Here is a 14,992-nt window from a genome sequence, read left to right as displayed (position 1 = left end):
GCTCCTCTGGCTTCAAACCTGTATTTGTTTTGGGCATAGTTGGAGTGGAGTGCTAACGAGCCCAAGGTCATGGGTTTGATCCCCAGAAGGGCCAGTTAGTTTCATGGAGAGGAAAATTGCATTCCATGGTTCATAGACTTCACCCCTAATCCTGTCTACTTGTCTCGAAACTATGTAGCATTAGTCTCAAGGGGGCCCAGTGAGAAAGTGTGAGCAGTTGTGTGTCCAATCTATTTAAACTTCTGGAAGAATATCTCCAAGTGGGTTTATCTGGGTTGCTTATTCAGGAATCTTTGTCTGCCTTCCTTTCTCAGCTCTTGGGACAAAGATCACATTTGCAGAGACAACACCATGAATAAACACACATGAAGCTATCATGTTTGTGTCTGCTCACATCTGCCTTCTTATATTCATTTACTTCTCAAGTTAAGGGCAGTGTGATGACCCAGGAATATGTGGTTCTTTGGTGCAAGAGTCTACTTGTAAGTGTTGGAGTATTGTCAGTTTAACTTTGAGAATTAGCTCTCTAATGTTGTCCAAATAAATCCTGGAGAGCATGAATGTGTCCAAAAGACTCTCTAAGCAAAACTTTCACTAACACATTTTTCTTATCAGACTGCTTTAGCTTGCTGCATACTCTTACTGGGAAAGACAAGCTGCACAGAATTCTTGTGAAGTGGTCATAGAAGGATATGGCATAGAATGTGCAATGTTTTTAAAAAGAATGGCGATATCCATAGAAAAGCCCTTAGACAAACCCACAGATGGCATCTTCCTCACCAGCACTTGCTGGGATAGCATCTAAAGTCTGTTTCTGTGGATACTGCATTTTTGAAAATCAATCCTAGAGATTCTCAAATTGCTTTTTCAGTTTACTGTTACACCCTGGGTCCTACAAGAATGACCAGGAAGAGGATTTGTAATAATGTTACACACATACTGAAAGATTCAAAATAAATCCCTGTGGCTTAAGAAGGACTTGAAAATAGGTTCACTTTTCTTTTAGGGAATTGGAGTTTGCTACAACAGGGATATTTCTATTATTTGACATTGTGAAAAATTTAAAAGGTTTAACAGTAAGAGACTAGACCATCAAATACTACTTAATAGATTGCTAAGAATAATAGTGATATCTTAGAATAATATGGTGTGAAATAAATATGACTAAAAGTAACAGGCAGAATAACTAAAATTATATGTTGATGAATCTAGTAAAACTGGTTGAAAATTATGGGTGTTTGGTTTGTGTATAATGACAAACAACTGACTTATTTGCACTATTCCTTTAAATTGATTACATTTATGGGTAATTATTTTGGTATTATATAGGAACAGGCTGAAAACATTAAATAAGTTAAAAGTCATTATATGAAAATATTGTAGCTCTGCTGGCTGGGCTGGGCTGGAATAAAGAAAGGGAAAGAATTATAATGGCACAGCAAGAAAATGCTGGACTTGAAACTTTACATATGCTTTGTGGTGCGAGGATTTGCATCAATACTTTTCACCTGATTTTGCCATGTCAGAATCAAATTAGGGGGAAAGGTGGTCACTTGGCTGGTGTCAGAGAAGTTGGGGCCATGAGTCAGAGTGTATATAGAAAAGGGTGTGACAAAGCCAATGGAGAGAATTCCACCGTGAGTATCTTAGATCCTTAATTAGTACTTTCATTCTTAATGACAGAAATAGTGATAATATAAGTAATAGTAAAAGTGCCAAAAACTTCACAAAACAAGAGCTGCTGAGCAGACTAGTGCTGGACTATGCCAGTGGTTTCACCTAGCAACAGAAAAATTAAAAAATGAAAAAAATGAAGATTATATGATGAATTTTCCATAAAGCTTAATTTATTTAATATAAGGAACTGCTCTTTATTCTTAGATTATGTTTAAGCTATGTTTTTAAAAAATTAATTCCTTTTTCATGACACAATGGTAATAATAGGTGGTTATTTTTTAATGTTCTTGTTTTAGACAAAAAGATTTTGCTACCCTATGTCAATTTCTCCCAATATCTCCTTTTATTTTTGGAAATTCCCTATCTTGAGAAATCTAGAAGTTTAGAAACTGTTATATGATAATGTTTAATCCTCAAATACTAATATGAGGAAGATATTAGTGTTATCATTTTATAAGAGGAAACCAAGCCCCACAGAAGTTGTTTTAATTGTCCAAAACACCCAGCTAGAAGCATCAGAGCCACGACACAATGCATATCTGCTTGATTTCAGCACTCATGTCTCTTACCACACTGTATTATTCCCGTTTGTATTAGTTAGGATCCAATGAGGAGCACAGAAACCATTCTAGGTATTTCAAACAGAGAGGATTTAATACAGATGATGGAAGTAATGAGTAGTTAAATAAGGGAGGGGAATCAACCCACAGATTAACAACATTAGGAAGTCATCCCCATCCTTAGGACTAGAGACACACAGACAGAAGCTAGAAAAACCATCTGGATGGATGAAGGTCTATTGGAGTGACAGGGTTCTGCTTGTACTGGAAGGCAGGGACCATGGAGGGAAGAGCTGCAGCTATTGCTGACATCCTGTTTGAAGCAGAGAGAAAAGGGGAAGAATACCCTGGCTTCTTCCTACTATCCTCCATCTTTTGCTAGTGCCTCCTATTGGCCAAACTTACCCAGAACCCAGAGAGCATAGGCACTGAGAAATGTAGCCCTTTGTGAAATTGAGAAGATCAAGGGAATGTTGGGAAATGGCGATGGAAGCAAACAGGTAAACAACCAGCACATTCTAGCATAAATCTGAATTAAATTATTTCATTGTACCTTTTACTATAGCAATGAAGTTTAAAGATACCAGAAAAGATTTTTCAATATTAACAGTCTAAGAGAATGGGAATGAGAGATGGGGGAGGGATGGGAATGTCTCTATTTCCAATTAACCTGTAAAGCAGAGAGAGGCAGAATAAGGAGAGCTTTGGTTCTATGATAGGCTTAGCTTTGTGTATTTTAGTTCATATAAGAGTAGCTGAATTAGAAGCTCTGGACCAAATAAGATGGGGGAGAAAAATCCTGGGTAATGTTTCTTCCTCTCTTATTGTTATCTCCTTCCCTTTCAATCACCCTCTCCCAATCTCTCTTTTACCTTTTAGAGATTTGAGGTTGGGAAAGACAGTTCCATATGTATGGGGTGGAATGATAGGTTCAGTGACAGCACTTAGATAGAGAAGTTGCCATGAATAGAGTCTATGACCCCCTATGTTTCTATTTGGAGTGAAAGGCCCTCTTCATTGTCCCCCGTGAAGCTCCTCTGGGTCCTCTGGGGGCTAAGCAGGAGCTACTGAGTTAAATAAGTAGTTAGGACAGTTACTTGATCTTAACTCTTCTCTTTAACTTAAAAGAGAAATCTCCCTGTTAGGCCACATTTCCTACCTTACTTGAAGTCCAAGGTCAAATTTTACTTCTGATGTACTGTTGCAATTGTCTCAAATCCGATTTACATCTGTTTCTGTTTTTAGTGATTTTTTTTTTTTCCAAATCATCTCATCCCATCACCGAGTGAAGAAAAGAACATTTAGAAACCAGATGTTGTATTAGCCATAACCATTATCTTTTATGGAATCCCAAAGAAGATTAATCTTTATTCACAAACGGGTAAGGAAGAAATAAGCTTTCTGCTCAGCTTTGCCCTTAGGATGACTTACTGAGAAGAGGGCAAAGGCTCTGCCATTCATGTGCCAATATGACCCAGGAAGGGTCATGATTGATGTAGATAGTCTAGTAGTTCAACCCTATCAGACTCAAAGTTCTCCTTTTTATAACAAATATCTTATGATATGCCCATTAATGTCCCCAAATGAAATTCATAGACAATATCAACATATATAATTTCAACAAAAATCAAAATGATGCCTAAAGTGTAATATAAAGGAGAAATAAATGGAAGAAAGTTTATAATAACATAATATGCATTACCATATAGAATGCTTAGGCACAACTCTACTAGAAAACATAATGAAGTGGTCAGATGTTTACACCTCTGTGGATAATCACAAATGTGACAGCTGCATGTGCAAACTAATACAGGTGCAGAGCGGAGAGATTCAAGTAGCACAATTAGCATTGCCACTGATGATGAAATATTCTAAAGCAGCAAATAACACCTAGTAAAGTTCTAAACAAAAGGAAGTATAAACTTCCCTTAGTTTACATGATAATTGCATTCCTGAAAATATTCCATTTATATAAAATCATGCAAAAATACTTTAAGTATATAAATTTTATTCTAGACATAAATTATATTATAGACTTAAGTGATTATAAACAGGGTTATCACCTACATGAAATATTTGAAGCCCTGGCCCCTGCCCCATAAATGCCAGAAACGCTTTCCCCAATCCTTCCAACAACCCCAAGGGTCCCCATGTGTTTCTAAAATGCCATCTAGAGCCGGGACTGTAACCAATGGGAACCCCTAGTGTGGGCTCACTGTGCCCATTTTGAAGGGCAGGGATATAGGAATTTAGGTCTCATGAAATTCTAGGCCATAAGTCCACATTTTTTTTCTGGAAGCCCTGATTCAACCATGCCCCTTGAAACCACGCTGACTTTGATAAACTTTCAAGAGGAAAATAGGTGGATTGTTGCCAGAGCTCTTGGTAAGATTCTTTATGATCAGCTTCCAGTTTCACTTATGTGGAAATGGTTTATTCTTGGACTATATAAGGGCTAAGACATAACCTTCTTCACTGAGGTATCCTGAGATTGGTGTACCCTTGAATGTTACATACACAATGGGAAGTACTATCCAGAACTGGTATTGCAATGTGAAGGTGAATGAGTAGAGAGAGGAATGGCAGTGGGTAACAATACATTAGATATGTTGGTTGCTGTGCAGTTACATACATTGGTTACTGTGCAGAAATGCTTATTTATCTTGATAATATACTCAAAAATAGTTCATCACTCAAAGGTGCAACTAGCTATATCTCTGTCTGTAGCATGTAAAACCAAATTTGAATGAAAAGGTATCAGTCAGTATCCTGAGCTGTCCTTACATCTGGAATAGTGAAGTAGTAAAAGCACAGATTCAAGCCTACTCTGCCTGTCTGTGACCTTCAGTAAGTTAAATAATGTCTTTGAGTCTCCATTTCCTCATCTGAAAAATAGTGTTCATAATGGTGCCTGATGCATAGGATTTTTATAAGAAGGAAGAAGATAATATAGTTAAACCACTTGGCATAATGACTGATCCACAGTAAGTGCCGGCAAATACTAACCATTGTTATTGTCAGAGTGGTGATAATTATCACTAGTAAAGATCCTCTAGGAAGAAAAAAATACTGTTTTTAAAAGGGGCTGTAATTTGATGTAGATGACTTTGAAGGAAGATAGAATTCCTCCTAGGGATAGAATTGCTCTTTGTTTAGAAAAAAACACCTTTTGAACATATTCAGTAATAAAAGGTGAGCCAGCCCTGCCCCACCCCCACCAAGAAAGAGCTGTGATGGAGGAAGATTGCTTTGCATAAGAACATAATAGAATTTTCTTGCAAATTCTTTCTAAGGGAGGGGATGAAGAATTGGATAGAAAGTAGTTCTTGGGAGAGTTTGCAGAAGAGAGGAAGGGATCTTACTATGACGCCAAGAGGTACACAAGCAGCCAGAAATTCCTTGATGGCTTTGTGGTAATAGTGATGTTTGACACTGAATTGGAAGCCTTTTTCTGTCCTGTGCTTAATTGCCTCCAACTTCATCATCTAAAAACTTTTTAGTGAAAGGGTGTGGCTAGATTAGCCTAGTAGGAATGAAAGGAGAAAGGCATTGTTCTGGGTGGAGAGGGGGAAGAGAAAGTAATACAGAAGATTTATGAAGACCATGGCCACAGGATGAAAAATGCTGAGAGTGTGAACAGGAAATTCTGAGGAAGAGGGAACCTGAAGAATGTTAGTCCCAGGGAGATCCATGGAAATTTCAAGGGAGCAAGTTTGGGAGTGAAGGTGAGTTAGGCTACCAATGGCATGTAGGGATATTAAAAGGAAACTTTAGAATTATTTCCTTAAAGTCAAGTATAAAACTTGTGAGCCTTTTTTATATTTGGGTAACTTTCCAAATAGTTAATGGTAGATTAAAAACAAAAAAAAGGAAAATGGAATGAGATAGTTTTAGACAAGAGGGAAATTACTAATCTTTATGCCTTGTACTTCTAGAAATGCTGTTGTGAGTTTGATATTCAGAGTATCTATCTATTCAGTAAAAGAATTAGAAAGATTTATTGGAACAAAAACTGAATGCTGAGAGATCACATTCTTATAAAATCTCTGGGTATGGGAGTATATTAAATGCCATTTATATATTATGTGCCCTATATGATATTTTTGGATTTTTTGGCAAGAAAATCTTTTCCCAAACATTTTGTATCATGGAACTCACTGTTGGCTTATAATAAGTAGGGTCAGTAACTTTCACCTCCTTTATTGTAATGCATATATTGTATAATGCATAGATCTCTTACATGGTTTGGTTTGCAGAAGTCCTTTGAAACATTTATTTTTAAATATCTGTAAATTCTATAAGATAGCTCCATTTTGGTATATGATTAGTTTTATTTTTCTGAGTATGTTTTCATGTTTATTTGTTGCAATGACCTTAATAAAAATGCTATATAATAGTAGAATTCTTAAGAAATAACACATTACACCAACATTATCCAAAAAAACTAATTAATCAAACATGATTAATTTTAATGTAATTACTAAAGAAAGATATAGCATTTTATTATGACACTCTAGCCATACATTTTCAAAATATGCTTATTAAACAGTAAATGTAAGATAATGATTCAGTTAGTTACATTTTTAGAAGTCAATAGGCTTGATATTCCTCTGCCATAAGTGAATTGAATAATTTCAAATACAATCAGAATTAATTTAATAAAAATATGCTTTTCAACTAAGACAGATATAATGAATGACCAATCATTGTTTTCTGGTTTCAAAATAGCAGGGAAAATTAATTCAGTGTCTGTAAGTTTGCTTATCACACTTGGCCTATAAATGTGATAAAAATACATGAGGCAAAATACATGATGTAATCCCAATTCTCATAGTTCATTAACTCTCTTAGCAAAAGGAGATCTGACATGATATTTGGGGCCATTATGTAAACTGAATATAAGCTGCATGATGTTTGAAAGTTTTTGATATTTTGAATAGACATTTTAATGATACACAGACACAGATAAGGGATGTGAATAGACAGCTTGAGGTTTCAGAGTCCCTCCTGCAGGGTGTTTAGCAGCAGGTACAAGATAAATATCCAAACAAAATCAGATTAAGGGATTAAGAGGAGTAACTTTGCTATGAGTCAGTAAGTGGGGTCAATGGTGGCTTGGAAGGGATTTTAGAATTCTGTTTTCATTTTTCCTACCTTACATCAGTGCATTTTAGGCAAAAGAAGATGAGTAATGTTTACTTTTAAGCCTGGGCAATTTTTAAAAGGCAGATTCTAAGGATTGTGAAAGGTCATTTTGAAAGTGACAGGTGATTCAGCCCGAGTTATTAAGTAGGAGAACTCTATCTCCATTTTAGCTCATATTTCAGATGGGCAGTAACATTTGGACTTGTGTGTTCTCTTTCTTTTTTTTTGTTTTTAACAAAAAGAGGTATTTTTTTTTCTTGAAAGACTATATCAATCACAATTGAAAAATGGGGAGAGAGAAGGACCATGTTTAAGATCAATGTAATCATACATTAAGAGGGAATGTGGGAAACGTATATTTTTAAAGAGGTTCCTTTAATTCTAGTGTTTCAGCTTGGTCAGCCCTCTATAAAATTTGGAGGCAAATACTAAAATAATAAGGACTGGGAAGAATAAAGACAATTTCACAAACCCCCTAGGCCTCTGTCTCATCTGTGAGAGGTTTCCTTAAAAAACAAAAGCACTGTTCCAGATAGGGCTTGGTTATTTAAGTTGATATCTTTATCCTGTACCTTACGCACTTAAAGCTTTAGTCTTCTTGTCTTCTTTTTTTTAAATAGAAATTACACAAAAAATGGTATCTATGTATCAGTTTCTAATACCTAACAGGGAAATCTTATAGAATATTAAAATAGCAGTAAGCAAATATGTACTACAAGATTAAACACTAGCATTGAAAACAAAACAAAAACAAAAACAGAGAATCAACAATATTTGCCATTCGTTGTTGTCCCTTCAGATTCTGGACTTTATGATCTTTGCAAGGGAGGGGCATAAAGACTCACAATTTTTCTATTTTAAAATAAATGATGCCATAACATAAATCAGATTTATCTTTTGAAAACATTGATGGAAACCCCACATGATTTGAATGGGAATGTTCTTTGTTATAAGAAGAGCCAAACAGGTTCTGCCCTAATAAATTAGTACAATCTTTTAAGATTAAAAATAGCAAAACATTTTAAATAGTCTGATTATAGCTTCAACAAGTCAAACATACAAGTCTATCTAGCCTATAGTTTTAAAGAGTCTATGTGGGTTTAACTTATCATTCCTCATTCCAATATAAAAAAAAGAAGAAAAGGACCAAGTTATTTTTGAACATTAAGATGTCCATAAAGACTGTATAAAGTAAAAAACAAAAACAGCAAACAAAAAAATCTTCACAGATTGTTAGCCATCTCTTTCAACAATTTCTCATAAATTCTTCTCTTTATCAGTAGATAACCCTCATCTCATAAGGAAATACTTCCCAACATTTCCCAGTGAGATCAGTGATTGCTTTTTATGAGAGCTACTGCTCTTTGAGATGTTTGGGTGAAGGGAGAATATCTTCTACAAACCAATAAATGCCAAAACAATATCCAAGGGGAATGTGGCAGAAGCGATTTTTATGAAGTAAATATATGTATTTTTTTTCTTTTTGTTTTTATTTTCTCCACTTGCTGAGTATCTATTCTAGAGCAGAGAGCACAAAAATCAATAAGTAACTTACTTATCTTTTTAGTTCTGCCATTTTCCTATAAGGTCTTTTTCTTTTTCCATTTATACTCCATGCTCTTGATCAAGGTGTTCAGATTGGATACTACATTGCTAATTTTGCTAAATTCAAGAGCCAGCAAAATAATGGAGCCTTCTAACTTTTAAGAATTTCCATTTCCTGCCCCTGCACCCCCAAATTCACAATTTGGCGAACAGTATGCTATTTGTGAGTGATAAAAAGTTGAAAGGTGGTGGTGGCTAGACCTCATGCTATTTTATTAAGCCATCTATCTATAGAATTGTTGTTTTCATACTTTAAAAAAATATGTCTATGCTTTCTTTTTTTTCTTTTTTTCTTTTTTTAGTCAAGTACTTTCTTAAAGAAACAATAGCACCACATTGGCATAGCTGGCCAAACAATAAATGGGAAAGCAAAATGTGCTACATCTTTCATTCTAAGCCTTCTCCCAAGAGTATAAACTAGTAACAGAAACCGTGGAGCCACAGTACATGAGATGGTTTCATCTACACAAACATTGACATTCCAAGAAGAGAAAGGATTCCCAAGGGAGGCCAGGCATTTTTGTTTTTTATTTTTAATAAGATTTTCAAGGAAGTGATTTCTTCTTAGTATTCCATTGGATTGTTAGGATGAGTGTGTATGTGTGTGTGTGTGTGTGTGTGTATAAGAGAGAGAGATTTTCTTATCCCTAGAAGAGTGGATTCTGATGAAGAGACGCATTAACCTTTTCAGTGGAGCCTCTTCATCTTAAACTGTTCAAATAATATTTTATTCTATTTGGGAGAGTGGAAACAGAAATTTGACTAGTTATTGGGTATTGTCAATTGTCAATTAAATTGGATATAAGCTTATACATTGAAAGCTCATTCTTACCAATATTTACATTTCTTTTATAAACATCTTGAAATTGCTCCTTTTTATAATTCTAAAGCAACATAATTCTAAAGCAAAGCCTATACAGTTTGAGCTGTGAGGCTTTAGGTGCTCTATCATCAATCTCGGATCATTCTGCTATGGTATATAACCATCAACTGAATCTCAGAGTTATCAATTTGTCTTCTGGTTTTAAATCATTTAAAAATAAAATAGTGGGTTAGTATAGTCATTTTTAATTAGTTGATTTATAACCAGTTGTAAAGGATTGTGTGTTGGAAAAAGTTTAAAAAGGTAACTTGGCATCACATATTTAAGCTTTCCTCATTGGGAGATTTTTGAGTATGAATAGAATTAAATGAATAAAATAAATCATAGACACTCTTAGAATTACCATACCCAACTATGTCAGAAAACCTGTAAGTCTGCGGGAGACTGCCTGTAAAGTTTTGCTGAGTGTCAGTCATTTTAAAAGGTACACATTAGGAACAAAAAATAAAAATCAGAAGTGCCATTTTGGGAAGAGGTATCCGGTATCTCATTTCACAGACCCATGTGTCTGGAAAACAGGCAGAGGGCAAAAATGCCATGTAGTTTCTTTTTCATTTGTCCACAGTGATCAGAATACTGATCAGGTGACTCTAGGTGCTCAATCCAAATAACTCTGAACTGAGAGTTTAAATGCTTGTTGACTGAACAGGAGTGCTCCACTAAATAGGGCCTTCTTTTTGGATACATTCAGAAATCCAGAAGTCTTTTTGTTTGTTTGCTTTGTTTTCTGGCCTCTGAACCTTGAGATGATCCAATGGGTAGACAACTGAAGATGTTATTTTTGTTCTTCATATACACTTTCCAAGAATATAAAGAGTAAAATTTGCATGAAATAATCAAGTCTGGGTGCTTTTTACCAAAAAATTCTAAGATGGATAAAAACATCTGAATGCTGGATGATTCATTGTTCTAATAAAATCTTGATCCACAGACAGGGACCGTTTTCTAGGCTACGATGGGCCTGTCCTCACCCTTGGATTTTCTTGATATCAATTTTCAGTTGAATGGATAAGACACATCTATAGAGAGCTATGCACTACCCTTCCAAGCAGACATGGGGGAAATTTCTAGTTGTGAAGGAAATTTTTGCCACTCAACTAGCAGCTCTAGTCAAGTATATTTTAACAAAAATAAAAGAAATATGTATATTTACGTACAGTTAAGAATAAGAATAAAGTTCATTAAAGAAAGTAACTATGATTTTTTATTAGATATTCTTTCAATATTTAAAATCTTGGATCATTTTCTTATATTGTCTAGAAAGAAGGAATGAATGTATTTTTCATAATGAATAGAGTATCATTTATAATATTAAAAGAGTTATTATTAGATAGATAGCAAACTGCCTGGAAGAGTTGGTTGAGTGCTAACAAATGGAATAATTAATTCCCCTTTCACTGATAGAGAAATCTTTTTGTTTTTCTCCTTTTTTCTTTTCACTTATCTTTATATTCATAAAACCAAATGCAGAATTTAAAATTAAATTGTAAATCAAATGTTTCTAACTTATTTTGAAAAGTATTTTAAAAGAGATTGAGCTTTTAACAACTGGTTAGTTGAACAGTTTAATTGGGTAGCTTCACTGACAAGAATTCAGATGTCAGGAGCATTTGCTTAACCAATCTGTAGTTATGCTGTGAATGGGTTTTTTATAGAATTCCATCTCAGCAATGCAAGGACTCTGATGTTGTACCCTTATAGCAACCCAGGGTAAAAAATCTGAAGCTTTGTCTTTTTAATCCTCATACCACCCCTTTGAGGTAGGTAGATGACGTATTGCCCCCATTTTGCAGATGAGGAAACTGAGGCACAGAGAGGTGAAGTGACTTGCCCAAGATCACACAGTGGTGAGTCCATGGCAGAGCTGGCAGATGTTTGTTTCTTCAGTGAGAAAAAGAAACCAGGACTGGTAAAATTCCTAGCCTTCTGCTCTTTCCATTCCATGGCTTCCTCTCTGGACTCGCCAATCAAATTTAAATCAGTGGACTTTTGTGTCTCAAGTTCCTCTTGGAAGGCATAACTGGGGGGACTCTACCTTCCTTCCCCAATAGATGGATTTTTCAGTACTCTTCCCCTTTGTCTCATCTTTGGCTCCAGACATCCTTTTGTTTTGCTTTCACCTTTTACCGTTTCAGCCAGACTCTTTCATATAACAAACTACAAAATAGCACCATTGTACTAAAAAACAGAGTTTTACATACTGTTTGATATATCCTGTATTATTGATATGCTAAATTTACATAGTGCTCTATATGGAAAAAATAAAAAGAGAAGTTACTAATCAGGTTGTACACTAAGTCATCATTCGAGGGAACCATTTAGAGTTTAAGAGACTTTCTGTGTTTAAAACATAGACCTAAAAATGATTGGCCTCAAAGTTGCAATTATTTGCATCATTTTTGTAAGCATGATGTGGAAAAATAAAGCTTTGTGTTTAAAATAAATGCATCCAACTTATATTTGGTACAAATGCCACAGATGGAATCTTGTGGGTTAAAAATTGGTGTGCTGCTTAACTATTTGCTGCTGCTTTGAGGAGGCCAAATTCGGCAAATATAAAGGTTATGAAGAGAGGTGGTGGGGATAGACAAACAAGATTATCAGACACTATAAAACAAACAGCCTGTGTTGTGTAGAAAGAAGTGCAAATAAGGAAACAATTCATAAACCACTTAGACAAGGCTGCTGAATGAATGGCTCCAGCAGCCAAGATTCAGAGAGGAATTTAGTGCAACTGGATCTATACAACACCCATGCATTTGTGGCTCTTGAGAGTCAGGGACTAAGATATATATATATATATATATTTTTTTTTTCTATAGAACATTATTGATAAAGGATCAACAGCAATCTGCCAACTCCAGGACCATTTTTGCAAGGTGCAAAGCTTTAACAATCACTCCTAAAGACAATGTTGGAATGTTTACTTGTGTATTTCATTGGGGGGAATGCCCATCTTTTAAATGTTATCAAACTCCTTTTTTGGTAGGTGGTTCCAATGGTCAACAGGTAACTTATGTAGAGCAAAGGATCCTGCAGTGGCATGTCACTCTTCACTCCTCAAGAGGGTCTTCCTACATTCTGTAGTTCTTGTTTCCTGCACTCCCTCTACTTGCGTTCTTCAAATGTACTTCCTATAAAAGAGAGAGAAAAGTGGCATTAATTTGATGAGGCTTTATGTACCCTTTTATTTCTACCATTGAGTCTTAACCTTTCATATTGTGTGCCTTAACCATCAAGCTAATAGACAGTTTGAGCCTTGGTTTTCCTGAAAAGACCATATAGAGGTGGACAGGCCTTTAATATTTTGGCCAAACTTCACTCAGCCTTTTTCTATGTACTGCTGGTGATATGAATACCACAGATTGCTTTATAATCACACACAGATGCATTTCTATCCATCTGCTTGAATCACAGATTCATGGACAGAAAGGGGATCCTGAAAAATCCAGCTTTCTGGCCTGTAGATCTTTTCCTAATAACAACAACAACAAATCAATCACATTTATCATATTTTGGGATCATCCTCTGTTGTTTTGTTGCAGTTTGTTCTGTTTTAGTTTTTGTAAAAAGGAGATTTTTTTTTCTTCCTCTAGAGAGAGGCAGAGTTTTAGAAGTAGAAGATTGAGAAGTTTTGTAATTAATTTCAAATCTATAAAATCACAGACATGCTAAGCTTAGCTCAAATCCTAGCTCTTCCAATTTCTAGCTATGTGAACTTGTGCAAGTGACAATCTCTTGTTTCTCAGTTCCTTCATCCATAAAATAGAGCAATAATAGTATCTGCATCATAGGATTAAAGATTAAATAATTAATGTAAAAGCACTTACAATAAGCCTGGCACATGGTAAGTACTACAAAAACATTAGCTGCTATTATTATTATTATTTACTCATTTCTATCTTCCTATTATTGTCATCTTTATTGAGAAGTAACCATTCTAGGACTAGAAATCCTGGGTTCCTTGCTTTGGTGCTACCATCCACTCATCCATAAGCAGTACTATTATATAAAGAATATTGAGTTTTGTTTAGAGCATAAGCCACTTGGGAGCAGAGACTTGTTCTGTTCACTGTCATAGCCCCAGTATCTAGAACAGTGCCCAGGATACTGCAGGTGCTCGGGAAATATCTGCAGAATGAACTAAATGAATGAATATGAGGGACCCCCTCGTGATGTGCAGAACCAAGTCATTATACTTTCCTGTAACTATATTTTATCCTTGAATATATTTGAATAGCAAAGAATTTAGACAAGGAGATTTGAAAAAATAGAGAATGAAATGGCATTTACGTGCATCAACTTAAGGTACTTCTTTTCTTGGTTTTAACCTTTGCTGGAGGGCCCTCTATAGGAGGATATGATGGACAATTATTGGTATAAAATGAAGTTTAAGGAGCCACAGTATCCCTTTCCTCTAGAATATGTTTTCATCAAGACCAAAAATAAGACTTGTCACCATGGGGGCTGGAATCTGCAAACTATTTCTTCTGGCTAAGGTAATGAACGCCCACCCAATCACAACATTTATTAGGAGCTAAGGCACCTTAGAGGCCACTCAGACCTGAGATCTGGAGAGGGTGAGAGGTTTCAGTACTGAGACTGGGGAAAGTCAGCTACCACTCCTTAGAAATAATACCCATTGGCTAAGGCCCACAGGGGTTTTGGCAATTTTTCTCACACATGTTTTTCAGCTCTACTTGGAACATTAGTGTTATCACCAAGTCCTTCGTGAAAGGTCGCTAGCACTTTGTGAATTGATGGTCAATATCCTGTACTGACTGAACAGAAGAAAGATGGCATCATTGTGTAAAAATATTTATTAAAATAGCGAGCTCACTGGCCAGTATAAAGAAAGCTGGTGGGAACAAACTGCGCAATTGTATAGAATAGCTTGAAATGCCATCTGTTTAAAATCTTGGCATGTTTTCCTCAAATATCATACAAGTTCACTTAGCATGCATTTGTTGTGGTGCAAAGCATCTACCATTAAGCTACCAGTAAACTTGTGTTTCTAGTCTCACATCTTATGCTGCTTTCTTACAGGAGTTACCTAGAAAAATGAAGGAAAGACATATGGGGCCACAGAGTAGCATCACTAATGTTCTCAAACTCTTGGAAA

The 14,992-nt window shown here is 35.5% G+C and overlaps 1 protein-coding gene across 2 annotated transcripts in view; it reads right to left on the bottom strand.

Moving 5' to 3' along the window:
• Nucleotides 1-6,709: 6,709 nt before the first annotated feature.
• The window catches only part of IGF1 (insulin like growth factor 1), a 77,205-nt gene continuing 68,922 nt past the window's right edge, over nucleotides 6,710-14,992 (bottom strand). For both annotated transcript variants that reach the window (XM_045553094.1, XM_045553096.1), the window contains exon 4: nucleotides 6,710-13,004. In XM_045553094.1, the coding sequence (XP_045409050.1) occupies nucleotides 12,945-13,004 (60 nt within the window). In that variant the 3' untranslated portion in view covers nucleotides 6,710-12,944. The remainder of the gene's footprint in view (nucleotides 13,005-14,992) is intronic.

Source organism: Lemur catta, chromosome 6 (assembly GCF_020740605.2).
Source record: "Lemur catta isolate mLemCat1 chromosome 6, mLemCat1.pri, whole genome shotgun sequence".
Taxonomy (NCBI): domain Eukaryota; kingdom Metazoa; phylum Chordata; class Mammalia; order Primates; family Lemuridae; genus Lemur; species Lemur catta.
The sequence above is the reverse complement of the archived record's forward strand: the minus strand, read 5'-3'. Positions and strand labels throughout refer to the sequence as shown.